This window comes from Pyrgilauda ruficollis, unplaced genomic scaffold (genome assembly GCF_017590135.1).
Source record: "Pyrgilauda ruficollis isolate IOZ18807 unplaced genomic scaffold, ASM1759013v1 scaffold251, whole genome shotgun sequence".
NCBI lineage: Eukaryota > Metazoa > Chordata > Aves > Passeriformes > Passeridae > Pyrgilauda > Pyrgilauda ruficollis.
Window position 1 is genome coordinate 251,839 of NW_024523834.1, and position 24,755 is coordinate 276,593.

The 24,755-nt window shown below is 54.5% G+C and overlaps 4 protein-coding genes across 6 annotated transcripts; 1 reads left to right on the top strand and 3 right to left on the bottom strand.

Moving 5' to 3' along the window:
- The first annotated feature begins 49 nt into the window (after window positions 1–49).
- CREB3 (cAMP responsive element binding protein 3) lies at window positions 50–7,116 on the top strand. Of its 2 annotated transcripts, none has more exons than XM_041470977.1 (11): window positions 50–114; window positions 566–1,008; window positions 1,693–1,830; window positions 1,913–2,171; window positions 2,391–2,503; window positions 2,719–2,811; window positions 3,311–3,417; window positions 4,750–4,818; window positions 4,973–5,057; window positions 5,192–5,273; window positions 5,707–7,116. In XM_041470977.1, exons 3-11 carry the CDS (start codon window positions 1,693–1,695, stop codon window positions 6,045–6,047), a joined length of 1,287 nt encoding a protein of 428 aa, XP_041326911.1. In that variant the 5' UTR covers window positions 50–114; window positions 566–1,008; the 3' UTR covers window positions 6,048–7,116. The 2 variants fall into 2 exon arrangements, with proteins under 2 accessions (XP_041326911.1, XP_041326912.1); XM_041470978.1 differs by having other exon boundaries at window positions 106–242.
- LOC121355502 (avidin-like) lies at window positions 3,269–11,765 on the bottom strand. 2 transcript variants are annotated; one of them, XM_041470981.1, is made up of 4 exons: window positions 11,616–11,765; window positions 10,873–11,083; window positions 10,638–10,770; window positions 3,269–3,406 (listed from the first exon to the last, which is right to left on the bottom strand). In XM_041470981.1, the coding sequence occupies exons 1-4, from the start codon at window positions 11,685–11,687 to the stop codon at window positions 3,394–3,396; spliced, it is 429 nt and encodes a 142-aa protein (XP_041326915.1). In that variant the 5' UTR covers window positions 11,688–11,765; the 3' UTR covers window positions 3,269–3,393. The 2 variants fall into 2 exon arrangements, with proteins under 2 accessions (XP_041326915.1, XP_041326914.1); XM_041470980.1 differs by lacking the exon at window positions 3,269–3,406 and adding an exon at window positions 10,049–10,225.
- Window positions 11,766–13,499: 1,734 nt separating this feature from the next.
- Window positions 13,500–15,228, bottom strand: LOC121355501 (avidin-like). Its single transcript, XM_041470979.1, has 4 exons — window positions 15,093–15,228; window positions 14,374–14,587; window positions 13,837–13,957; window positions 13,500–13,677 (listed from the first exon to the last, which is right to left on the bottom strand). Exons 1-4 carry the CDS (start codon window positions 15,168–15,170, stop codon window positions 13,581–13,583), a joined length of 510 nt encoding a protein of 169 aa, XP_041326913.1. The 5' UTR covers window positions 15,171–15,228; the 3' UTR covers window positions 13,500–13,580.
- A 4,407-nt stretch (window positions 15,229–19,635) lies between these two features.
- On the bottom strand, window positions 19,636–21,727 carry LOC121355505 (avidin-like). Its single transcript, XM_041470985.1, has 5 exons — window positions 21,618–21,727; window positions 20,640–20,741; window positions 20,323–20,536; window positions 19,860–19,980; window positions 19,636–19,779 (listed from the first exon to the last, which is right to left on the bottom strand). Exons 1-5 carry the CDS (start codon window positions 21,690–21,692, stop codon window positions 19,746–19,748), a joined length of 546 nt encoding a protein of 181 aa, XP_041326919.1. The 5' UTR covers window positions 21,693–21,727; the 3' UTR covers window positions 19,636–19,745.
- Window positions 21,728–24,755: the final 3,028 nt, after the last annotated feature.

Here is a 24,755-nt window from a genome sequence, read left to right on the forward strand (position 1 = left end):
CAACCAACCAATGGGCGACCGGGGCGTCAGCGCGGGAGGGGTAGGGGCGGTGCGCGCGCGGCCCGCCGGGAGGCTGGGTGACGTCACGTGGTGCGTTGGAGCGGCGGGGCTGAGGTGAGGGAGCGGAGGGCGCCGGGCTCGAGCGGGGCCGGGGCTCCGCTGCTGGGAGGGTCCAGGAGGCCCGGGGATCAGGGAATCCGGGGTCCGGCCCGCGGCCGGGGCTGAGACGGGCTGCACCTCGGGTGGGTGTCCCGGCCCTTGCGCTCCGGTTACCCTTCCTTCTGCCGCACCTGCTCCTCCTGTTCCTGTCCTGCCCGTGCTGCCTGCCCGGCGCACGCTCCCTGGGGGAAAACTGCTCCGAGTCTGTGGAAACCATGGACCCTGAGATTGCCCGGGTTTGCCCAGCTCCTCTTCTCTTGTTGCTGAAATTTCTGCTGACAGCTCTGCCCTCAGTCAGCTGGCGCAGCAGCCCTGGCTGGGGACTGCCCTGACCCTCTGGTTTTGGGTGGGGTTTCAGGTGGTTTTGGTGGTATTCTATTTTTTCTGGGATTTTTTTTTTTTTCAGACCGTGGCACTTGACAGCTAGATGTAAAAGCAGTGCTGATGGAGAGGTGCGATGGATGCCTGCGCTCTGACAGCCTGAGCAGTGCCTTGGCTCCGGCATCGCCCACGAGCCGGCCGGGCTGATCCCGCTGGGAGCCATGCGAGGCCGCATCTCCTCAGGGACCGGGGCTCCTGGGCCATGTCTTGTCAGGACATAACAGCAGCGGCCCGAGCTGGGGCCAGGCACAGCTGAAGCTGCCACAGCCACACAGGTGCACAGGCGCCAGGCAGCGTTTGGCTGCGAGTCCCTCGCTCTGCCCTCCGAGAACCTGTGGCCGCCTCCAGCCACTGAGCTCTGCTGCTCTCCTGCTGCCCGGCCCTGACGTCCCTGGCAGCAGGAACGGCTCTCCAGGTCACTCCTCAGGGCTGAGAGACTCTTTACCAGTGTCTGATCTCTACAGCGAGGTAAGCAGTATTTTACTTTCAGCCTAAAAATATATTGTGTATATTATATATATCCATCTACTTATTTATTACAATATCCACTTATTTATTACAAGTGTGTTAAATAACACAGAGTTTAACAGCTGTCTGAATTGCTAAGTCATCATTTAGGTCTGTGAAATCACTCATTAATTACTCTTCAATGATCACTTAATCACCGTTTGATTGCCATTTAATTTTTGTTCAGTCATCGATTACTTAGACTTTGATCATAATTTAATTCTTAACAGAATCCCTTTAGTTAGAACCTCAACAACAAGTGTTCTTAATTTTTGTGGGACAGGAAGCTTTCCCTGCTGGCTGCACACCAGGGGGTATGGCACCTTCAGGCTTCTGTGGAACAGCAGAATCTTGCATGCTCTCCACACCATTAAGTCTGGGATTGTTTCACTTTTCCTCTCCAGAACTTTTATGCTCTGGGTGGAGCGTGGCTCTTGTGGCTGAGTCCCAATAACCTTGTGAGGAAAATACTGTATTGTTTTCACTGGTGGTGCTATAATAATCTGGCTGGAGAAGTACTTGTGAACTGGCCATCCCTGCTGTTGACATTGCATGGGGATACTTTATCTGTAGGGTCTGAGGGACACCTTAAAGCAAGGCTGTTGTCTCCCATTGTGCCTGTCTCACTTTGGGTGTCATGCTCAGATGTCGTGCCCAGAGGAACTGGATGCCCTGGCAGATGTGGATCTGCTTGATTTTCTTCTGAAGGATGATGCTCCCTGCCCTGAAATCCCAGGGGAGCAGAATGGTCTGCTGGAAGACTGGGGCCTGCCAATGCCTGAGGTGAGTTCTTTGTGAGAAATTGCTGCTGAGATGAGGTTTAGGAGGTTTGTCTCCGTGCTGAGTAAAAGCTGTTTTTCTGCAGCTCCTGGACAAGGAGATGGATGACTTCATCAGCTCGCTGCTGAGCCCTTTAGAAGATGAACCAGACAGGCTCAGTTATTTGCCTGCCAACAATGACAGCAGCATTTCTGAGGATCAGCACGTGTCCCATTGCCTTGGTAGCAATTTTGCCAGCCGAGACATTGTGCAGGTTGATCATAACTACTCCCTTCACCAGGACTGGCCTGCACTGGAAAGTGTGAGGTCTGACATGACAGAAGGAGATGTTGCCATTGAGCTAGGTGAGTGATGTGTATGGACTCTTTCTGCCCTGGCAGCAGGCAGAAAAGAGAAAAGCAGTTCCATACTGGTTTGTTTTGGTGGGTGTCAGGCAAAGATGGAGAAAGCCAAGAGTAGAAGCTTTCTGCTGTTGTAAAATTGCCATTTCATGCCACTCAGAGCTGGCTGGTCAGATGCTGCCTCAGTGAGGCCCAGCATTTGACTCGTCTTTCCTTCCCCAGGGGCATGGGTGGGTTTGGAATGCACAAGCGAGGCACTGGAACAGAGCACCACTTCCCCCATTGCTGTTGCTGTGGAAGATGAACCCCAGCTTGTGCCTGGAGCCATGGTACAGGTACTGACTCCCATGCCTGTGGACCCCAGCCTTTGCTTCTCACATCTCTCCTTCCCTTCTGACTTGGCTCCTACGAGGGGTATCTCTGAGGGAAAGCATGACATTACATTGGGAGAGCTGATTCCGGTTCTTTGTGCCTGCTGCATGCCCTCGCTGCCCAGGCTGGACTCCCTGTATTATGCATTTTCAGTAGGCTTATTTTTGCTGTTTTCTAGTCTGACTTCCCAGAGCTGGTCCTGACAGAGGAGGAGAAGCAGCTTCTGGAGAAAGAAGGTGTTACATTACCAACCTGTCTGCCACTGACCAAAGTGAGTCCTCACTAGAACCAAACAGACCACTCGAATGTATCAGGTAGTGTAGGGGTTTGAAACTGCAGGACAGTGCCTTGATGAAAATATTGTTGTCCAGGTGCTGCATTCAGGGCAGTGTTCATCTGGGCTTGGTGTCCTTTTCCTTTTCTTGAGTCCAGGGCGTCATCCATGTGCACAGCAGCTTCTGTCAGTCTCCCTAATCATGGCTGTTGGCAGGAGGCAGTTACACCACAAGCGCCTGCAGCTATTTTTTCCTGCTTGCCTAATGGCTTGTGGTCGGTGTGCTTTTCATTTTCCTTAGGTACGCCTTACTTTTGCTAAGTCATGGAAGCTGCTGGCTGCATCAACAGGCCAGGGTTTGCCTTGCAGTTTATTCAGTGGTGTGGGAAGGACAGAGAACACAAGCACTAGGGCTGGGCACTGATATATGAGGGCAGTCTGAGAGGGTAGGATTGCCAACACCCTGGGATTGCTGTTAATGAGATGATCCTTGCAGGCTGAGGAGCGAGTTCTGAGGAAAGTGCGTCGTAAGATTCGGAACAAGCAGGCAGCTCAGGATAGTCGTCGCCGGAGGAAGATCTATGTGGATGGCCTGGAAAACAGGTATGGTCACACAGCAGTGTCATCCAACACTGAGGGAACCCATGTGTTCTTTTAGGGATCCTTGGCAAAATTATGATGGCACTAAATTGTCATTTCAGTCAGAACCTCATTTTCCTCTCATGTTATGATTAGTATAGCAGAACATCTGTGATTAGAGTGGCACAGTTTCTCTACAAGCAGAGTCAGTGTAGTACAGTCTATAACCATTGTGATAAGGGGTCTGTCATACCACTTAACTTACAGTTTCTAATCACCTGCATTCTAATACATCTTAACTTAGAATTTCTAGTCACCAAGGCCCTCTGCAGATTGCATCAGATCTTAATAGCTAGTTTTGTGTATTAATATGATGATCATAACATAGATTTAAAAATGATACAAACAATACAAGTCTCACCCTCAATCATGGGAGGAAGCAGGCAATGGTAGATGTGTTCCTGAGCAGAGGGGTCCTGAGCTGTCCAGCAGAAATTCTACTCCCAAGGTGCCCTTAGGACTTTCTAATTGCTTGATTTTTTGGACAGTGCACTCTGTGCTGTTGTGGTTCCCTGCTCTGTGATAGGGCTGTCAGCAATACAGAGCTGGCTGTGTGCCTGCAACCTTCAAGACTGGTAAGGGAAGGGCCTGGTGCCCAGGGACTTTCAGGCTGGCAGGGAGAGGAAGAAGAAATCTGTTTGTTTTGGTACTTGGTGCACAGGATCTTCAGTGCCTGATAACAAGGGGAAGGGAATGAATACATGACCTGCTGGGCCATGGAATGGCTGCTGCCTACCTGCATGGCCTTAGTTGTGCTGACCACATTGCCAGGTCCAGGATCAGGGGGTGCCTGTCACAAGCTGCTGTGGTGTTTGGCTGCTGGGTTCCTGTCACTCTGAGCAAAAACTGAGGCTGGCCCTGTGGGGCAAGAGCTCCCTGCAGAGGGTTCAGAACATCAGGGTGAAGCCTGTCTGGTGCTCTTGTGCTTGGAGATGGCCCAGAGCTTGCTCTGCTCAAACCACATAGCTGACCTGCCAGGACAAATGTGTTTTCCAGGTCAGGCTAGTTAGTAATACAGCCTGATGTTACAGATCTGCAGGGCTGGTGTGCCGCTAGGAGTGAGCATCCATGGGGGTTAATCAGCTGCTTCTCTGCAGGACTGGCAGGGCTTCACTCCTCCCCGTATCTGGTATGAGGTAGTGCTCTCTGGGCTTTGCTGCACATGATACCAGGTGGACCCCAGGACCAGTTTTGTCTGCCCCAGCCACCCAGAGGTGGTGACTGATATGAAGTCTCCACTGTTGACCAACAAAATCTCTCTGTTTTTCCCCCACACCTCTCATCCTTCCTGGGAAGGGTGGCAGCCTGCACAGCTGAAAATCATGAACTGGAGAAGAAGGTGCAGCAGCTGCAGAAGCAGAACATGTGAGTTTGTCTTGTTGGGTTTGGCAGGAGAAGTGGTGGGGGGGCTGTTCCTGTTCTCAGGACTGTGGCCTATCCCTGGCTGCAGAGGGTGGAGGAAAGTATGCAGCTGTAGGTCCACCTGCCATGCTAACCTGCATTTGCTGCTCTACTGCAGGTCACTGCTCAGGCAGTTGCAGAAACTGCAGGCCTTGGTGGGACGGTCCGCCCCCAAAACTACCAGAAGAAAAACCTGCACCATGGTAGGTGGCTTCAGCCCCAGTGTGTGTGGAGGAGTCCCTGCTGTCCTCACAAGTTTGGGAGAGAGGCAGTTAATGCATTTAGTGATGCCTGTCCATCTCCTTTGCTGAGATCATGCTGATCTTTCTGTTTCCAGATTGTGGTTCTGTCCTTCTGCCTCATTCTGTCCCCCAGCATCCGCTTACCCGGGAGCGTAGAGCCACAGCGGGAGCTCAAGGGTGAGTGCCCAGGTTGGGGCTGAGGTGTGGCTCCAGGTGAAGTGCTGCCCTTCAGAGCACAGCATCCTCCCCAGAGACAGCCTGAACTCTGGGGCACTTCCAACTCATCATGCCCTTGCCTGAGGTGACCACTAGCTTTGTCTTGCTGTCTTGCCCCAGCTCTGAACTCTTCATCAGCCTTGCTGCAGAGGCCTGCCTGGAAGCAGGGCCCTGTGCCAGGGGTGGTGCAAGGACAGGAGAGTTCCGGTCCCTCTTGGAGCACAAACTGTGCTTGTGCCTGGCAGCTGTGCAGCATCCTCTCCCCGCCTCCCCTGGGAAGAGGAAGTCCTGGTTAAACAGTTTGTCCTCTGTCCTGGGCTCTGTGGTGGCTCCATGCTCAGCACAGGAGGGTGGGAGGCTGGAAATGACACGGTTGACTCTACCTCTCTTACAGTGCTGTCACGGCAGATCCGCGAGTTTCCGAACCAAGGAGCACCTGATGTGCAGCACGACACTGAGCTGGAGGGCTTCAGCCCAGAGCCTGGAGACTCCTTGCTGTCGGGCAACCTCAGTCAGTCATGGGAAGAGGGGCAGAGTCCATTTAACTCTAGTCCCAGATCTTTCAACAGCAACTCATCCTCTGACCCTCCGGCAGCAGCAGGCTCCAAGCCAGGCCCGCCTCAGAGTGACCCTTTGCCGGCAGCAGTGCTGGTGCCATGGAAATCCAAGAGTCAGGAGTGGGTAGAACACCCTGACAGAGTTCTCATTCAACAGCACCATGCCAATGAGATGTGACCAGTGCTGCATCCTACTCCTAGGGATGATGCTGGGCATCCTGTGGAGCAGGGTCAGAGTTGCACTAACAGATTATCTATCCAAGCAGTTTCTTCTGAATACTCTCCTCATTGCCAGCAACGCGGAGGGTTTACCAGGGAGGAATCGATCTGACATTTTTTATCAGACTCCATCTGAGATGGGACAGGAAATTCTGAGAACTTCACTATGGCTGCTGATGTGGCTACCAGAGTGCACCTGGTGGCTTTTGGGGATGGGCTGTAGCAGGGAGTCAGTCTGAGGTGCCAGTACTTGCTCTGACTGGATGCAGCTAGCAGTGCAGGCCACTGCCCTGCTTCTTCACTGCCCAGCTGGAGATGAACAGGCAGTTCTTACTCTGTGTTGTGGCCCCAAACATATGTTCCATATCAGTGCCCTGTAATCCTGCAGTGCTGCCTGATTTTTAGGTGTGAGGGAGCAATTTGATCTTCATTGCTCTCACAGGAGTAGTTCTACCTGCTGCTGCAACAGACCCAGCATGTCACCTGTTCCTGCTAGCTTTTGAGCCATGGCCACAGCTCCCAGCCTGGCTAGAGAAGGTAATGTGGAGTCCTTCCTGAGCCATGTGTGCTGTTTGCCTACTCTAAGGGCTGAGCCTTTTATCTCCTGCAGGCTTTTGGGCTTCAGGGAGCAGGCATGCCTTGAGCCAGACTGCTGAGGCAGCATGTTCAGAGAGCAGCAGAGCTGCTTGCTCTTCTGAAGGCTTTCCTGGCCACAGGACAGTTTGAAAGCCATGTCCTTGTGTGCCCAAGCCTTGCTGTGCTGGCTGGTGATGCAGTCAATGGTTGTGGGTTGAACAGAAACACTTTGAGCTGGTGAGCAGTGTCTTTGCCATTAGTGGCACCTGTAGAGATCTCATCCTACTGCAGGACATTCCATAGAGTCACATAGAATGGTTTGGATTGGAAGGGGCGTCTAAGGTCATCTAGTCCAGTTCTCCCTGCAATGAGCAGGGATAGCTTCAAATTGGATCAGAATAATAATGAATAGCTTCCTTATTAATAGAGTCTAAATAAACATTAATGGTGTGTGATTGTGTCCTCTCTGGTTGTTTTGGCGAGGTGCTGGGCTGCTGGGGGCTGTACCTAGGGTGGGAGCCTTGTGGGAGAAATCCAGGGGAGGCTCAGGGGCAATCCCTCTCGGATGGTTGCAGGGGCAATCTGCCTGGCTGTGCCTTTGCACAGGGGCTTGTTGAGCCACAGTGCGAGTTTGCAGGGCTGCTGCTTTGCTCTCACCCTGCTTCAAGGAGAAAAGTATGCGGTCAGCACCCACCACACACATGCAAGCCCCCACGCTGCGGAAGCGAGCAGCTTCCCCCGGAGGAAGCGCGAGGAGCCGGTGTCAGCCCCCACCGCTGCTTTCGTAATGGGAGCTGCACAATCGCAGGAAGTGGAGCAGAACCAGGGTGCTGCAACAGCCACCGGGTGGGCCTTGCCTGCTGTGGGGTTGCTAAATTCAGGATTGTCCCTGGGTCTGGTTGGGGTCACTGGGTCCACAGGAGGCACTGGCAGACCCTGAGCTCAGGCTGCAGAGCCCAGTGCAGGATTTGGGGGCATGGGAGCTCAGCAAAGCAGTGGGTGCAGGAAGCTTCGCACTTGCATCCCACCCAGGGGACAAAACCGAACAAGATGTGAAACGACATTGTGTCTGGAGGGGAGACAGCCAAGGAGAGGCTCATCCAGGGCCTCTGCCTCAGGACAGGTAGCAGCATGCTCCCAGCAGAGCTGGGTCACAGCTCTACCCTGGCCAGGACTGACAGCCCTTGAGCATCACCAGGGAACCACTGGAGGTATGCACGGCATCAGGAAGGTCTAGGACCCCATCTACACTTCAGTTTAATTTTCTACAGTTTGAGACCAGGGTGTGTAATGCCCTTCCATACTTTAGTTTCATTTTTTGCAGTTTGAAGCCAAAGTACGTAATGTCCTCTTCCCACCCTACTTTCATTTTTGCAGTTCAGGGTCGATGTGTGTAATGGCCTGTTCCCCCTTTAGTTTCATTTTTTGCAGTTCAAGCCAGAGTGTGTAGTGTCACAGATGTTACACAGTGTCCCTGACCCAGCACTAATCAATATCAAATGAGCCATCTGAAGTAATATGCAGTGGTGGTCCCAGCAAAGTTGGGAGCAGCCACGTGAGCTGGTGTTTGCCTGGGTATGATGGGGTCACTATCGCTCTTTGTAGCAGTCTGGCTTGCTTGGCAAGATGTCAGGAAGGGAGATAACTCTGGGAGAGGAGGCTGGGAGCCAAGAGCTGGGAGTTTTGGGGAGGGTTCCATGGTCTCAGCTAATAATGACCCAGGTCTGCTATTTTTCATTGCTTTCTGTGCTCTTGTGTCAGTCCCACAGCAAGTAGCTCTGAGCTGGGGAGAGAAATGAAGCTCAGCCTGGACCTCATGCCTTAGGTTAAAGGGCAGCAATGATTAAAGGGTTCATAATGAGTTTTTTGGCTGAGGACTTGATTTTATCAAGTGGAGGAACAGGAGCCAGCTGATATTCCTGCCACCTTCCTGGTTCTCTTTGCTGCAGATCCCCGTTCTTTTTCCTAGCATGCTACGGGGTCAGAGCATGGTCTGCATGTGCCCTAGTGCTGCTTGCATGCACACACAGCCCCACACTCTGCCTTAGGTCTGTGGTATGGTCCCAGATTGTGTCCCCACCTTGTTCCTTCTGTTATGCCCAAGGTAGACCTGTATCTCCCCGATGTCCTAGCAAGTGCCTTTGTCATCATTGTGGGACTAAGCTGGCAGACTGGAAGTATGAGCTTTTCAGGGCAAAATATCCCGGACTGTCCTTGGCAAGTCCCAGATGGAAACAGAATCTTTTTTGCTTGGTGACTCCTCAAGTACTAGAGTATCTTCTCCTTTCCGTGATAGTGATGTATTGAAAATTGTGAAAACATAAAATGAAATTTGCTTTCTATTGCTAAGGAAGTCCTGGGCTGTGTAATCAATGCAAAACGCTTCGTGATCATGGTTTTAAAGGAATCAGGTTTGCCCTTTTAAGAAAAATGAATTAGGGTTTCTCAGAGAGATGGAAAATTCAGTCAGTAGCAGAAACAAGATTGTATCCACCTTTTCAAGGGAAATCTAAATCCTGTGTCATCATCCATCCTATTTTTATCCACTAGCACCAGCTGCTGGATATTGGTGGAAACAGAAAAACTAACAGAAATCTGAAAACTGGTTTAAAAAGCAGCTGGAAATACAGTGATGGAGCCACTGCCTCCTTCCAGCTCTCACAGTTGGGCACCTCAGCCGTGGGCCTGCTGAACCCCCAGTGGTAATGTTTGGCGAAGTTTCTAAAGCAGAAGGCAGAGAGGTCGGGCTGTGATGCCTAAAAAAGTCCAGCCAGTGCCAGATGTGCCCTTCCCCTGTTTTCTTCCCTTGGCCACGTCTGGACATCTTGGCTGGAGGCACACCCCAATGCATTGCTCGTGGGACACAGCTGTGCCGAAGGGACTCTTGGTGTGGGGTATTTGGGAGCTTTTTTGGCCTGGGATGGGAGGGCAGCTGGCAGCCAGCCGCAGCTGCACATCCGCCGGGGCTGGGAACCGGAGGCTGGCGGCTCTGCAAGAGGCGTTTGCAACACCCCGTGCGTTCGGGCACCCGGGAGCTTCCTGTGCTCGGCTCCCTCGGGGAAGGCTCTGCAGTACTGGCTGTGCCTTATCCTCCTGCCTGGCCACAGCCCGGTTTGTCCCCCACCTCTAGGGACATCTGGGAGTGACCCCTAGGGACTTGTTACCCAGAGCCGAGCTTCAGGTTTGCAGGCACAGTGCTGCTGTACACTGCCAGGGAGGGGAGCTGGGGCAGTCGCCATCCCCAGGGACTCTGCTGGCCTCAGTCTTGTCTTTTTCAGTCTCAGTGCAGCATGAAGCCTCCCTGTGGGAGGGTGGCTGCTCGGTGAGACAAACCCCACAAGTCTGAGGCAGGGCAGAGGACAGAGCCAAGCCCTGAATTCCCACAGAAACCCTTTATTTGGTGAACTTGCCTAAGAAAGCATGAACCTCTGGGTTGAGGTTGCACCTCAAGTGAGCATATTGGTGCGGGCAAAGTCTGCCTAGGCACTCCTTGCCATCCTGAGCCTGCTGGATTTTCCCACTTGCTGTTATTTTATCCGTGTGAAGGTGCTGGTGCCAATCCTGCAGAAAACACTAAATCAGATGGGGTCGTGCATGCTTCGGAGGGTAGAGGGGAAACCCAGGGGGAGCATTGTGTGGCTGATTGAGGTACTACGAGTTCCAAAAGCCTGTAGCAGAGGCTGTGCCAGGTGCTGGCATCTTTTCCTCCTCTCCCTGCTGTGGAGAGTGAAAAGAAGGCCCTAGAGAGGGCTTTCTGTGGCCAGAGCCCATCCAGGGATCCCCCATCCTGAGGCACATCTGGCATGCAGGCGTGGACCATGCTACATGGATGCTCCATAACCCTTGCATATCACTGGTGACAAACCATTCCACCCTCACAGTCCTCCCATGCTTCACCCTGTGGGATTTCTCTCTTCTCCAGCCTGAGTTGCAGAAGATTCTGGCAGAGCAGTGGCTGGGACCCAGCACTCACCGGGTGGCTTTCCAGTCCTCTGCAGGACTGTCGGCTGCCTCTCGCAGGAGCCACAGGGCATGCAGGGTCTCCTCTCCCTTGGTGTCCACATAGCACTGGCCCAGGAAGACACTTCTCCGGGCAATCTCTGAGTCTGGAAGGGTTTAAGTTGATGTGGGTCAGGTAGTTAGGCACAAGGTCACCCTGTGTCCTGCTGGCATTCCTGCCTGCAGGATGATGGCCCCATGCTGCCTACCTTGGAGCCTCCAGCTCACAGTGAAGAAGAAAATGGGCTGTGGGACCAGCCCTGTATCTTGCTGGGACCCCTCCAGTGGTAAGGAGAGGAGTTCTGAGTAGCCAGCAGCAGGTCCTGGCAGGTAAAAACCGGAGAATCTGTTGTCCTTGTCCAGGGTGGACACAACCAACTGGCAGCTGGTGTCACTCCGCCACGACCCGGAGAGAAGGCACTGCAAGGCCAGTGCTGTGGGTTGGAAGGAGGCAGAGGGGGGAGCATCCTGCTCCCACTCCTTCACCCTGGCTCTGCCCAGAGATGTCTGCAGCAGTGGGTGGTGTGCCATGGTACCTGATGTGCCACTGGCATCACCATCTCAGTGTGAACATCGTGCCTGAGCTATGATTGCATTCAGCTCAGCCGTTCTCCAGGATGGTTTCACCCACCCAAGGGAGAGTGAGTCCCCCAATGCTGGAGCTGCAGGTGTGCTGCTTTCCCTACACTCTGGAGAGGGGGAAACAGGAGCTGTCTGGGATATGGCTCTGTTTGCCTTCCTCTGAATGACTTCCTGCAGCAAGAAGCGTCCTTGTAGGAGCAGCCCCTTCCTCCCAACCTCATTGCAGCTTCCCTCAGAGCGGCACAGTGCTGTTCCCACCAGCTCCAGCAGCCCAGCCCGGGCTCCCTGCTGAGGTATGATGCCCCAGCAGCAGACTTTGGGGTCTAGCAGGATATCAGCCCCACATCCCCACTATCATCTGTCCCCATACCTTCCTCTCCACGGGGGCAACACACACTGCCAGGGCAAGGGCGAGCACCAGGGCAAAAGCACTTCTCCCCATGGCTGCAAGCTGCTAGGAGCTCCTCCTGTCTGTGGAGCCCAGCACCCTTTATAGGGCTGTAACTGGAGCCCCACCAGCACCAGGATGGCAGCTGTGAGATGAATGTCTTGATGTCAGGGTGCCCGGGACAGGCGAGGGAGGTGAGCAGGTCTTAATGACCTGGTCAGGGCTGGAGGAATGCAGGAATAAGCACGGCTGGGCAGAGGGGTGGGGACACATAAGGCCCTATAGTAGCCTGGAAAGCATCAATACCTTCTTTGGGAAACTGCCTCCCATGCACAAAGGCTGAAAACTGCCACCTATTTCAACATTTACCCTCTCCCTGCTTTGCTGCTGCCACCGCCTGACGAGGATGCTGCAGCGCTGCACAGAAGGGAAAGTTTATTCATTTTAGAAGCAGTAACATTTCTCCAGCCTCCTGTGGATGTCAGCTACTGATTTTGACACTTTTGCTTTTACTTTTGTGAGAGAGGAAGAAGTAACTGCAGCAGTGCTACTGAGGTCCCAGGGAGTGTGTTTGCTAAACACACAGAGAGTGATAAGCAGCATTGTATTCACACTTCTTCCTCGTATTTGCTGCTCTAAAGGACCTTTAATGTGAAAAATGCAGCGTTCACTGTCCCTGTCTTCCTGAGCCATGCCTTTGCTGTGATGCCTGGAGCAGGCATATGGCTAGGAAAATTCAGGTGGGACTCAGCTGAATCAATACCTGCTGTGTTCAAGACAGTGGTGTTTGGGGCAGGGCATGGAAACAGGGCTGTAGTGTGCAAACTGGGGGTGGAGGAGTGCCCCTTTGGGGTGGCACCTCTCAATGTCCACTGCTAGGCACATCCTGGCACCCTGCGCTCAGCACATCTCTCTCTAATCTAGGTAACCTCAAAAGCTGGGCTGAGTGGAAAACATCTCTCTCCTAACACGTCCCTCCTCCTTTTTGTCTTTTTCAGTCCCAGACTCATGGCCTATCCACAGGTACTCAGAGACATTTCCCCTGGGGATTCTTTTGCTGTTGTCCTGGATGCCACACTCTGTTCTTTTGGCCTGATGCCAGCTGCTGCCTTTCTGTGATGTTTGGCAGGGACAAGCCACCTTGTTAGAGATCCCAGGGTGGTGCCAGGTTTCCCCCACTTCATGGCACCATGCTGCAGCTTTGCTAGAGCTGGGCCAGGCTTAGTGGACTGTGCAGCCCCGGTGCTGTCATCCCTGGGTCTGGGGTATTTTTGTAGCACTTCTGCAAGAGGCTTTCTCTTCACCCACAGACCTGCCAAAAGCTTTGTGTCAAAAGAGCTGACTAAGTTTGGCAGGTGTCCACAGAGGCAGATAGAGAGGCATTGGCAAAATGCAATGGTAGAGAAGGGGAAAATCCCTGAATGTAACCCAGGGGGATAGGATGGGATGGGATGGGATCTTTAACTTGTGCACATTTTACTTGAGGTGCCATCCAGTACAAAGTTAATTAGCATTTCAAATCTACTGATAATGCTGCCTCCATTGCCCACCCCAACAGAGCTTGGACTCCCAGTACTGGAAAGGGTCTGGTGGGAATGGATATGAAGGCACTGGAAGGAAGTGAGCTGAATTCAGGATGCTGCTGCTGGCCCTGCCACCATCAGGCAGGTGGGGAATGATGACACAGAGTGGAGTTTGGATTTAGATGAGGTGGGGAATGAGCCCAGGGAGGCAGATGGGTGGGATCAGGGAGTGATGCAGATGTCCCTGCAGAAGGGCAGTGGTGAGACCTCACCTCAGCAGGGGCATCTTTGGAGACAGAAGGTGTAGCAAGGACGGACTCTAAGAAAAGGCAGCAACAGCTGATGATTTTAAAATTTTATTCTCAACTGGGAGGTAGGTTTTTCTTGCCTTGTTGAGGGGCTAGGCTGCAGCCAGACCATCCCATCATGGGCCTGGAGACACAGCCTCACAGGGAGGGGACAAGTTTGGCAGGATCTTTCCTTTTGTGGTGCGTTTGCGTGTGAAGACATTTCTGCCCACCCTGTGAGAAGTTGAGAGTTCCTGTAGGATGACCCACAGACACTGCCTGCTCAGAGCTGCCAGTGCTTGCAGCAGTGATGGGGTGTCCCTGAATTCCCCCGAAGTTTCCTCAAGGGGGGACCCCTCTGTGGGACTGGTGTCACCCATATTCCCCCACTACCTTGTAGCTTTCCAGTCCTCCTCAAGTGACCCAGCAGCTTCACGCAGCAGCCACATGGTGCTCAGTATCTCCTTTCCACCTGCATCCACAAAGCATTGCCCCACGAAGGCGGTGGTGGCATCTGGGAGGAAGCACTTATTGGGAGATCCATGGGGAAACTGGCTTCTTCCCATACCCCACTGTCCTCCCAGATGCAGCTGTGATCCTGCTCCAATGGCCACACATCCACCAAACCCATGCTGGGGGGGTCCTGCCCTTCCCTGTGGCTCCCTCAGGGAGGCAGGATTTGTAGCACCACATCCCAATTGTGCTAACAGGGTCTGGAACCACTGCGGTTGCCCCAAGGATGCTGGGTGAGGAGGGGCTCCCCTGTTCAGGCCCAGCATTGCCCCTTTAGCACCATGCTGTGCAGGTGTTGCTGCTTAGCTGCACCAAAGCATCACCCAGCTGAATTCCTGGTGAAAGAATATTCCTGCTGGCCGCATGCGTGGCTTCCATTGACACTGCCGTGCCATCCCCAGGTGTCCCAGCACTTACTGGAGAACTTGTCCCAGCGGACAGTGAAGGCAAAGGTGGGCCAGCCCTCCTCTCCAAGCTGCTGCTGGGCACCCCGCAGGGGGGAGATTTGGGCACAGCCCCCAGAGAGGGTGACTCGTGTAAGGTATTGTCCCTGGAAGTCCCCGTTGTCCCTCAACACCGAAATCTCCATCAGAGAGTCCTGGTCATTCCTCCACAGTCCGCTGAGCTGGCACTGAAGGAATACAGCCACGTACTCTCTGTGCCCCCGCGTGCAGAGGGACCCCATCCCTGCTGCTGCCCCACACCAGGGGAGCCACAAGCCCTGCTGAGAGTGCAGCTGCAGGGCATTGGCTGTCCCTGATCCTGCTTTGGGGAAATGCTGCCCCAGGTGCTGCTGAGAGGATGGTGGAGCAAGGCCAGGATATCCCAGCCCTGCAGCATGCAGGGTACACCCAGACACAGACCCAGACGTGTCGGATGCACGGTGCTCCCAGGCACAACCCCCAAGGGAAGGAATGCCCTGTGCATGGCTCCCTCATGGGAACAAATCTTTCTGGAGCTGGTACAAGGTGGCTGAGGGTGATCCAGGGATACCTTGCCCTCTGCCTGGACTTGGTTCTTGCAAGACTCTCCTGCTTGTCTAAGCCTAAAATGGCATTTAAAGGAGAACTCCTGGCTGCCCACACTGTGTCCCATTGCCATGTCTGCCACGCTCCCACTGTCACCCATCCCCGTACCTTCCTCTCTGCAGGAGCAAGACTCTCTGCCAGGGCCATGGCGAGGGCGAGGACCAGGATGAAAGAGCCGCCCCCCATGGCTGCGGGGCTGCGAAATACCCGGCGCAGCTCCCTCTCTGCTGCATCCCAAACCCCTTTATAGAGCTGTAACCGGAGCCATGACGGCTGGCAGCCGCGGCTTGGGTGTCCTGATGTCAGCGTGCCCTGGCCGGGTGAGGTGAGGAGGTCTGCCTGACCTGGGCACGCCGGAGGAACGCGGGGGTGGGCACGGCTGTGCGGGGAGGGGGCGATGCAGGGATGATTTACACAGCCGCTGTCCAAGAGGCTCCGCCGGCCCCGTTCCTTGCTCAGTGCCGGAGCCCTGGGGGCAGACACGGCCTGACACTGTCCCGCTGCCACCGAGCCAGTGCTGACACCTAAACACAGGCTGGAGCAAGAGCAGCCCGGCCAGCTGTGCCCTGCTGCACCGACTGGTGTCGCGTGTCTGCAGGGGCTCATCCCTGTCACCGTCCCCTCCTGCTGCTCTTTCTCAACTGTTTTTTGTCCTGGCTGTGCTGGGCTTTCCTCGGGTTTGGGACCTAAGACTGTCACTGCAGCGGGAGTTCTTGAATCAGCCATTCTTGCAAGTGCAGAATGGCTTTCCTGGAAGAAATGCAGATGTTAAAATTCGCTTATTCCTGTGGGAGGGTGTGTTCTGTGCACAGCGCTGCCCTAGACACCGTGGGAGCCGATGCCATATGCATGATGCTCTGAGGCTGGGCAGGGCCCTGTCCCTGTCTGACCCTTCCCAAGGACTTCCTGATGGTGCCAGACTGTAATGGGGGTGCTCAGACTGCCTGGCATATGCACAGGGGCACGGCACAGAGACATCCCCTAAGATACCACTCTAACCAGGTGAACATGTCACTCCCAACTATGCAGGGGAACATAGGAGTGGCATCTGGCTGGTCCAGTTCATTAGGTGCCTCTCTGGCCCCTGCCCAAGCACAAGGGGTGAGATCTGCTTTGACAATCGTTCTCCTCTTTCCTGGGCCTGAAGACAAGGAAACCCACTCTCCTCTTCCTCAGGGAGCAGGATTCTGTGTTCAAATTGCACTTTACTTTTAATAAAAAAATTACAGGGCTGTGTTCAACTCCCATCCTGGGGACTTGCTGTAAAAGTGCTTGGCATCTTGACACCACTCTCCCCTGCTTGCTGCCCAGCTGGCTCCCAGCACGCAGAACTTGGAACTCCCCTGTGGGCTCCATGCAACACCCCCAGGGCAGCACCAGCACAGAGCAAGGGTGGACAAGTGCCCTGCAGCCCACCCACTAGCTTTGCTGTCATCCTTGAGCATGTCAGCCTCATCTGCAGGATCCACATGGTCCTTCAGTATTTCCTTTCTCTCCTCATCTGTGAAGCTTTGGCCCATGGAGGCGGTGATGGAGCCTGCAGTCCGTGATGGGATGGGATGGGATGGGATGGGATGGGATGGGGCTGTCCCTCTTAGGCACCCAGTTTGTCAGTGGGAAAGGCTGCTTGTGGGTGGGTGATGTTTCCCTCCCCAGCCTCCTGTCCTGCTGGGACCTTGAACAGGCATGGGATATGCAGGGCATGGTGGCATGAGCCCAGCTGAGCTGGACATCGCAGGAAGGGCAGGGATACTCCAGGGTCATCTCAGTGGACACCAGAGGAGCTCTGAGAATACAAGAGGGAGGCTGGGAAAGGAGAAGCACCTGAAAATCTCTAGTTGACAGCTGAAGGTGGGCTGGCTCTTCTGGTTCATCGAGTGTGTCACCTGCAGTGGTGACACCCAGCCTCGTCCATGGTGTGTGCAGCAGCCAGTGAAGTTGCCTTTTCTGTGCACAGCCAAGATGGTTACATTGGAGGTCAGTGACCCAGTGCCTGGTCAGGGTGCAGTGCAGTGGAGGGGACTCAGCCCTGGTGCCACAGCACAGCCTGGGTGGGGCAGGGTGGCAGGAGTGAGTAACCCTCTGAGCCATGTAGGGTGAGCTGGACAGGCTGCAAGTTCCTCATCCACACAAAGGGTTATACTGACCAATTCCATGAGCTCATCTGTAGGGTGGGGTGAAAAACACATCTGGGAGGGTGCCCTGGTTCCAAACCAGACCCAGGAAGGGCTGAGAACATAACTGAGGTGCTCCTCCATTCTCTAAGGATGGCAGTCTGTGGTTGGCAAGGCTACAGCTGGAACAGGGCCATGGAGAGAGGAAGAAGAACAGAGAAAAATGTGTGGTCCTGACCAGAAGACCATGTAGAAGTGGTGGAGAGGATGGGAGCTATGTGTCCCCACTCATCAGTGAAGTTATGGCTTGAAAATTGAATTTATTCTTTTGTCATTGCTGCAGAGCGGAGGGGTACCAGGTTTTGCTACACCAAAACCCACCAACCATGCAGTCCCTTGAGCGCCCTGGGAATTCCCTGCCTCCATCTGCTTAGGTGGGTCAACAGCTGCACTGAGAGATGTTGGGCACCACGATGTTCAGCATTGAGACATTTGTAGACGGTTGACAGGAGCAGTTCCCGCAGAAAACGGTTGCGTAGGACAGTTTTCCACATGTGGTTAAGACATGTAAGTGCTGGAGGACTCCTGCAATTGAGGCTCTTTCTCCATTCTAACAGTGACTTCAGTGCTTGAAGGGATTTGATCCTTATGCAAGCATCACCCCAAGATCCTAATAAGTTCATTTTTTGGGTTTTTTTTTTTTTTAAACTGATGCACTATGTGTGTGAACAGCTGTGCCACACAGCCATGTCCCTGTGATTTCAGGTGCCTCCTGCCTCCACCAGCTCCAGCTGCCCCTGGAGGCATTCACAATGTGTGAATGACCCTGATCAAGCCCTGTCATGCAGCAGAAACAGCAGGTTTTCCTGCAGTGGGGCTGGAGGGGAAGCCCTGCTCACATTTGCCTCTCTGATGAGGCCATGCTAGAGGGAAACAAATGGTGCTGGGTTTGCAGATCAGCACCATGAGCAGGTCTGCAGATGAATACAACTCAGAGCTGAGGGGTGCTGAATGTCCACAGGGAAACATCCCCATCCTTAACCACTCCCAGACGCCTGCAGTCACCCCCAGGTCCAATCACCTGTCACCCCACACCAGAGGTGTGCCAGGGATGCGTGGCAGCCAGGCTGGGTGCCCCCGTGTAGGGACTGGCCTTGGAAATAACTCTGCCAGCTCCTGCCTGCCGTGTTCCTCACCAGTGCTGTGGCTGCCTGCCGGGGTTTGCAGGATGCTCCAGCTATGGTCAGCCCTGCTGCCTTGCTGAAGCACTCTGGGAATGCTGCACAGCCTCTGGGAGAGCCTGCCCTGGGGAAATGCTGGCGTGAAGGCAATAATGAGGTCAGGAGGATGCAGGCAGGGAGGTTGGAGGCTTAGGGGGCACCTCACTGCTGAGCTGGTCACGCTTCAGGTGAGAGCAGAGTCCTGCACTCCCCCTGCCTCTCACTTTCCCACTTCTCAGACTCCTCTAAAAACACGTAAAAAGCCGTGCAGATACATAAATGCATAACAGAGGGCTGGTGTAAAGACATTCTGGTCAGAAATGCTGCAAGGGAACTGAAAAAGATGGAGAAATGCCAGTGAGGCACGGAGAAGGGAACAGCAGCACCACTCTGGAAGCGGAAGATGAGCCCCAGTGAGAAAGAAGCAAACCACATGTGAGTTTGCAACAAGGCAGGCAAAAACACAGAGCAGGCAAACTTGCTAAAGCCACAGGTGCTGTTAGCAAAGCTCTCCCACCCACAGCCTTTGTGGCAGAAAAGCCAGGGGAGCAGAGGGGGGTGGCAGCCCCAGCAGCTCAGTCATGCTTTTAAGTTCATCAAATCCAGGCAGTGTGCCAGCTCAGGGCATGCTGCACTGTCCCCGGTTATTTTGAGAATCAAAGACACAAGGACTAAGTTTCACATTCAGGCCCAGAGCTGATTTCCTGGAAATCATTTTCTTTGGCTTAGAGGAGTGCCTAAGGCAGCAGAGGCACTTCCCGTTTTGGTCAGCCACATAGTCCATTGGGCAGAGATTCGAGAGGCTGTCTTTACTGGTCATTAGCTTTTCAGTAAATCACATTTCCCAGAAAGGGTTTTGGGCTGGGTGTACTGCAGCTACTGGCCCTGTGTGGCTGGTACAGAGCAGCCCTTGGCACTTTTCAGGAGTGTGGACACAGCCAAGGCCCCTCACCTGCCTGCTTAAGGGCTGTGTCAGAGCCAGGGGCCTCCCAGCCAGGTTTTTGGGGTGCAGAAGAGCTCCCCAGCTCACCCTCCCATCACACTCACCAGGCTTTCAACAGGAAAGAATGAGTACTGGTCACAGTTAGTGTCAGAGGGTTACTTTGGGGTTGCACTGTCCTGTTTGGGCTGGAAAAGGGGCTTTCTTGGGGCCAGTCTCTTCCCAGAACAAGGGAATGAGAGTTTCGTCCCACACCCACCCCACACCGTGTTTTAGCCCAGCTTTTCCAGGACATATCCACAGACTGCACAAGGTTGCATTTAAATATTTCTAATTTTATTTGGTATTTTTTGAGACATCTTCCTCTAGAGCTGGAAACATCAGGGCATGCTGGTACACGAGGCTTCTGAGGGGACTCCTGTCTCCCGAGTGTGGCCAGGATAAGGTGCAGTGCAGTGTGGCAGAGAAGGCAGTGCTTCTCCCTCCTTCAGCCCGTTCGAGTGAAGGTGTTGTGGCCGGTCCTGTGGGGAAGCAGCGGCCCCTTGGTGTCCAGCCAGCAGCAGGGTAGGGATCCCAGATGGACTGGGGAACCCTGGCTCACCTGGTGGCTTTCCAGTCATCCGTCTCCGAGTCGACTTTCTCCCGCAGCAGCCAGGAGGTGTGCAGGACTTCCTTCCCATCATCCCCGTTGAAGCACTGGCCCACGAAGACAGCTGTGGAGTCTAAAGCAGTGGTAGCTGTCAGCATCCCAACAGGACCCCAGCTGATTTTAGAGCTTCACAGGCATTGGTGAGTTTAGGGCTCATGGAGCCTGAGTGGATCCCGATATTTGCAGGAAATGCTGTGTGGCACAGGTTTTGTCAAAGCAACCCTTGGTGCTCCTCACCCAGACCTTGTTTTGGGAGGTGTACTGCTGTCTGCAGACACCATCCAGAGTGGGGAGAGATCAGGGAAGGAGGGACAGAGGACAGCAGAGAGAGCAGAGGAATTGGGATGAGCACTGGGACCTGCCTGAACTCCCCTCTCCATCCCACCACTCCATCCAACAACATGCAACTACAGACCTGAGAACTTCTTCCAGTTGACAGTGAAGCCAAAGGTGCACTGTCCATCCTCATCCAGGTGCTGGGAGCCAGTCAGTGGGGACACCTGGATGGGTTTCTTGGTGCTTGACACAGCAGTGTGGTACTCCCCAGAGAAGGTTCCGTCGTTGCCAACCTTGAACACTTGCATCTTGGAGCCCAGATCATTCTCCCACCAGCCGGTCAGGTTGCACGGCTGGGGATAAGCAGATGTGTCCCTGGGGGCTGCCTGTACACAGCCCTTACAGGCTGAGCCCCCTGCCCACAACCTCTGATGCCCACGGGGTGCTGGCACTCACCTTGGTTTGCCTTCTGCTTTTCCCCAGGTAGTTAAAGATTGCCTTTTCCTCTTTCTCACTGGCCTTTTTCTCCCCAGGGTGCTCAACTCCCTGGCAGAGAAGCTTGGAAACGAGCACAAACACAGGTCAGGCTGTGGATGGTGGCACAGCAGAGTGTTTCTGGAGTCTGGAGAGTGCTTGAGCATTCATTTTTAAAATACTTGATTCATAAAGTTGCTGCTATCTCAGCTACATCAAGAGGGCCAAAAGCTGGGGTAAGCCAAGCAAAAGGGAGAGGTGAAGAGGAAAAGTGAATGGTGGGAGCCCTGGACAGGCAGGAACATGGGTGGGACCCCTGCTGTAGCCCTGGCAGGTGAGTTGTGTGAGTCCAGGGCACATCTGCCCGTGTTTGTGGGTACCTGTACTGTGCTCAGCACACATGTAGCACGACAGGGAAGCTCACTGGGATGGGCTATCCCTCAGGTCCACAGTGGGCTGCGCCTCAGCCAGAGCCCTGCACATCCCACCTGCAGTTGTAAGCACTGCCTGTTCCCGTCCCGTCCGAGACAGGGGCAAGTCACCCCCTGGGGCAGGATCCCCATGCTTCCCCCGTCCCAATTCCCCTCCATGTCCCTGTGAGGGAAGTGGGGGATTTCCATATGCAGGACCCCTGCTAGAGGGAAGGAATCTCCATGCACATTCCTGCCGGGCACACGGATTACCCCCGAACATCTCTTCCCTCATCTCCCTCGGCAGGGTTTCCCGTCTGGATACCCGCTGGAGCAGAGGATCCTCCTGTTGCCGAGTATTCTCCCCGCAGAGGGGTCTTCCACATGTGTCCCACCCCTAACAAGCGCTGCAGCTCCCATACCATGTTCCACCCCCCCGGCGAGTCTCCCACCCGTGTCCCTCCCCGAACACCGGGATCCCCAGGCGTGCTCCCACCCAGACTTCCCCGGAGCCGAGTTTCCCACGCGTGCCCCCAGCAGGAGCTCCCACCTGGAAGCCTGCCGCAGCCGCGGCCACGGACACCCCTGCAGGCAGGGCGAGAAGGGAGAGGACGCGGCGGCTCATCGGGATGCAGCTCGGGATGCAGCTCGGGATGCAGAGGCGGCAAGGACCACGCCGTGCCAGTGACTCACAGGCTTATATTCGGCTCCGACGCTGCTTTCCGGGAAAGCCCCGGGTGGTACCTGAGGGAGGGACTGATACTGGGACAAGGAAGGGGAAGGAGACAGGGACGGGAAGAGGTGTGGGGACAGGTTCAAGAATGGGGATGGGCACAGGGCTGGGGATGAAGACAGGAAGAGGATGTGGTGGGATGGGGGAGCAGGGGCAGGGATGGGGAGGGAAGCAAGAGTGGAAGGAATGGGGATGGGGCAGGGATGAGGGCAGGGATGAGGGATTGGAGGCATGGATGGAGATAAGCATGCAGACTGGAACTGGGACTGACACAGGGATGGGGATGGGGAAAACAGGCACGCAGGAGGGGTTGCATGGGGCTGCCCACTGACATCACCCAGCCTGGGGGTCTTAGCCCCATGTCTACTGGTTGAGGGCTGGGTCTAAGTTTCCATCCTGCCCTGCTGAAGCTCCTGTGTCCCAAAGCACCCTCTGGTCACTGCCGGGGATGGACAGAAGGACAGAGAGTCATGAGGGCTGGGCAAGGTACGTGCAGGTGATCTGCAGTGGGTCCAGGTTACTGGGAGATGAATGAAGCAAACTGGCCCAAACAGCAACAGGAAAACCTCTGAGTAAGGCATTGCAGGCTGGAGGTGAGCAGCCCAGGTTCCATGTACCAGACAAGAGAAAAAGGCAAATGAAATGTCAATAAAAGGGGCAGGATCACACCAAGGTCAGGGACAGGATGTGGGATAGTTAGGACAGCTGATAAACACAGATTGTGATGCAGAGGGGGTGGTGCCCCCACTGCTGATTTCTCATAAACTCTACAGTTTTACTTTCAGTTTTCTTATTAAGCAAGCACAATGCTTGGATCATTCTCTGTCCCACTGGCTGCCTTCTTAGGAGGAGCTAGGAGCCAGGGAATTTGCAGTTGTGGGGGTAATGAAATGACTGAAATTAAATTAAATCTTATGTCCTGGGCCAGTATGGCTCTCAGTGACCTCATGCCCTGCTGTTCAGGGCTCCCAGCCTCAACCCCCTGCACTGGCTTTAACCTCACAGACCACTCAGAGAAGTCTTTGGGTGCTTATGGTGCTGGTGACAGCCGCAGTGGGCGTTTGGGGAGGGGAAGCAGGAGAACGACCCCAGCACAACCAGAGCAGTGCCAAGGATCAGTGGGGATGAACTGAGGGCTCTGTGCAGAGTGCAGGCATGAGAATGGGGGTGAAAGGGTGAGGATGAGGATGCAGGGTGACTTTTGACCAAAAGCTGGACCACCAGGCACAACACCAACCAGTTGTGCTCGGTCAGTACAAGCTTACTCTGGAGAGTCTCAGGTCTGTGTGCTCTGTGTGCAACCCCAGAACCCAGCAGGGAATGAGGGAAAAGAGCAAAGGCTGAGGAAGGCTGGGGAAGGAGAGGCACACTGTGAGAGGAAGAGGATGGCAGACAGGCACTGACACTTTCTTGGGGAACTGTGTGCTTTCTGCCCCATCCAGCAACCTCTTGCCTCAGCAGCCCTGCAGCCGCCAGGCAGCATTGTCCTTCACACCCTTTGCACCTCTCCCTGCTCACACAGCTTCTCCCTGTGGTGCTCAGGAGGAGTTAGGAGCTGTGCATCGTGGATTATGTAACTAATGAGTTAGAAACTTCGTGAGCTGCTGAAATGATGGATTACTGAATTGTAGTGCCAGACCGGTGCAAAGGGCATCGGGCCCTTGTTTGATTTGTTTCCTTTCCTAGGGAGCTGATAAAGTTTAATGTTCAGATAACATCCTGTGAACGTGAATGCCAGAAAGGATCCACATCCTGTTCCACCTGCCAGCTGATCGGGTGACAGCCAGTCAGTGGGAAGTACATTGTGCCTGCATAATGCAGATCCACGCCTGCAGTATCTGGCTTTAGCCACCCAGTCTGTCCAGCAGCTCCCCCTGGAGTCCCAGGCCTCTCTCCTGATCCCCCCAGCATCCAGCCTGGATTTTGGACCACCCCAACACCCCGGATTTCCCTCTGTGATGGCTGGCACCCAGCCCTCCCCATATGTGCATGGGGAGACTCCCAACCAGAGCAACAGCCGGAAATTGAGTTTGATGGGAGGATGGGGCAGAGAGGGGTGTAGAGACACAGGATGAGGCCAGGAGAGAGTGCTGGTTTGCCTGCATGTGGCTTTCACCCCTACCCACAGCTGTGGGGTGTGCTGTGCCCCACACTGGGGGTGCTGCCTGGAGCCACCCAGCACTGTGAATGTCCCGGGTGGGTACACAGGCAAGAAGGCACCTGCTGGAGCCATGGTCAAGCAGAATTACTGTCCCCCAAACCCATCTTTCCCATCCCCTCAAAAACACTTCCCTGCCAGCACCTTGCTCTCCCCATGGCCACAGATGGGGAGACATCCACGCATGGCTGCTTGCATACCACGGATAACAGGGATACAGCTCTGTGCCATGTGGGGAAAGGTTTATTTGGCTCCATGTGGGGGGCAGCAAGTATGGCAATGGGGAGCCCCACCAACAGGTTGCTGGGAGGCACTGGGAAGAAGCAGAGAAAAGTGAGGGTGTGTTTCCTTGCCAGAGCCCAGCTTGGGACTGGGACAGTGAGGAGACTTGGAGATGCAGAAGAACAGCAGGGTGCAGACAGCACTGGTCCCTGTTCCCATCACTTGATGCAGGTGAAAGTGGAAGAGCCAACCCTGTGGGGAGAGATGGCAGGGAGAGAACTCACCTGTGGCTTTCCAGGTGTCCTTGTATGACAGGACCTCTTCCCACAGGAGACACGTGGTCTCCTTCCCTTGGTGATCCACGAAGCCCACAAAGGCAGTGGAGGAGTCTGGCAAGGTTTGAGAGAGGAAGAGGAGGGTGAGAACCTGCATCTCAAGACAGGGAAGCTTAGGCCACCTGGTCCTGGCAGACAGACAGACAAACATGCCCTGGACAGAGATATGGACTTCCCTGCCACACCGGCCAGGTGGACTGTTCCACATCACTGGACACAGAGCTGGGCATCAGCCATGCC

Bases quoted from the DNA above. Each gene is read 5' to 3' on its own strand.
- CREB3 (XM_041470977.1), top strand. From the start codon at position 1,693: ATGTCGTGCCCAGAGGAACTGGATGCCCTGGCAGATGTGGATCTGCTT. The intron at 1,831-1,912 runs GTGAGTTCTTTG...GTTTTTCTGCAG, and splicing joins GGGGCCTGCCAATGCCTGAG to CTCCTGGACAAGGAGATGGA. The intron at 5,274-5,706 runs GTGAGTGCCCAG...CCTCTCTTACAG, and splicing joins GCCACAGCGGGAGCTCAAGG to TGCTGTCACGGCAGATCCGC.
- LOC121355502 (XM_041470980.1), bottom strand. From the start codon at position 11,687: ATGGGGAGAAGTGCTTTTGCCCTGGTGCTCGCCCTTGCCCTGGCAGTG. The intron at 11,084-11,615 runs GTATGGGGACAG...CTGGCCTTGCAG, and splicing joins TTGCCCCCGTGGAGAGGAAG to TGCCTTCTCTCCGGGTCGTG. The intron at 10,226-10,637 runs GTGAGTGCTGGG...TGTTTTCTGCAG, and splicing joins GAGGACTGGAAAGCCACCCG to GATTGGCACCAGCACCTTCA.
- LOC121355501 (XM_041470979.1), bottom strand. From the start codon at position 15,170: ATGGGGGGCGGCTCTTTCATCCTGGTCCTCGCCCTCGCCATGGCCCTG. The intron at 13,958-14,373 runs GTAAGTGCTGGG...GCTTCCTCCCAG, and splicing joins CCGCTGGGACAAGTTCTCCA to ATGCCACCACCGCCTTCGTG. The intron at 13,678-13,836 runs GTAGTGGGGGAA...AACTTCTCACAG, and splicing joins GAGGACTGGAAAGCTACAAG to GGTGGGCAGAAATGTCTTCA.
- LOC121355505 (XM_041470985.1), bottom strand. From the start codon at position 21,692: ATGAGCCGCCGCGTCCTCTCCCTTCTCGCCCTGCCTGCAGGGGTGTCC. The intron at 20,537-20,639 runs GTGAGTGCCAGC...GCTTATCCCCAG, and splicing joins AAAGCAGAAGGCAAACCAAG to CCGTGCAACCTGACCGGCTG. The intron at 19,981-20,322 runs GTCTGTAGTTGC...CCACTGCTTTAG, and splicing joins CAACTGGAAGAAGTTCTCAG to ACTCCACAGCTGTCTTCGTG.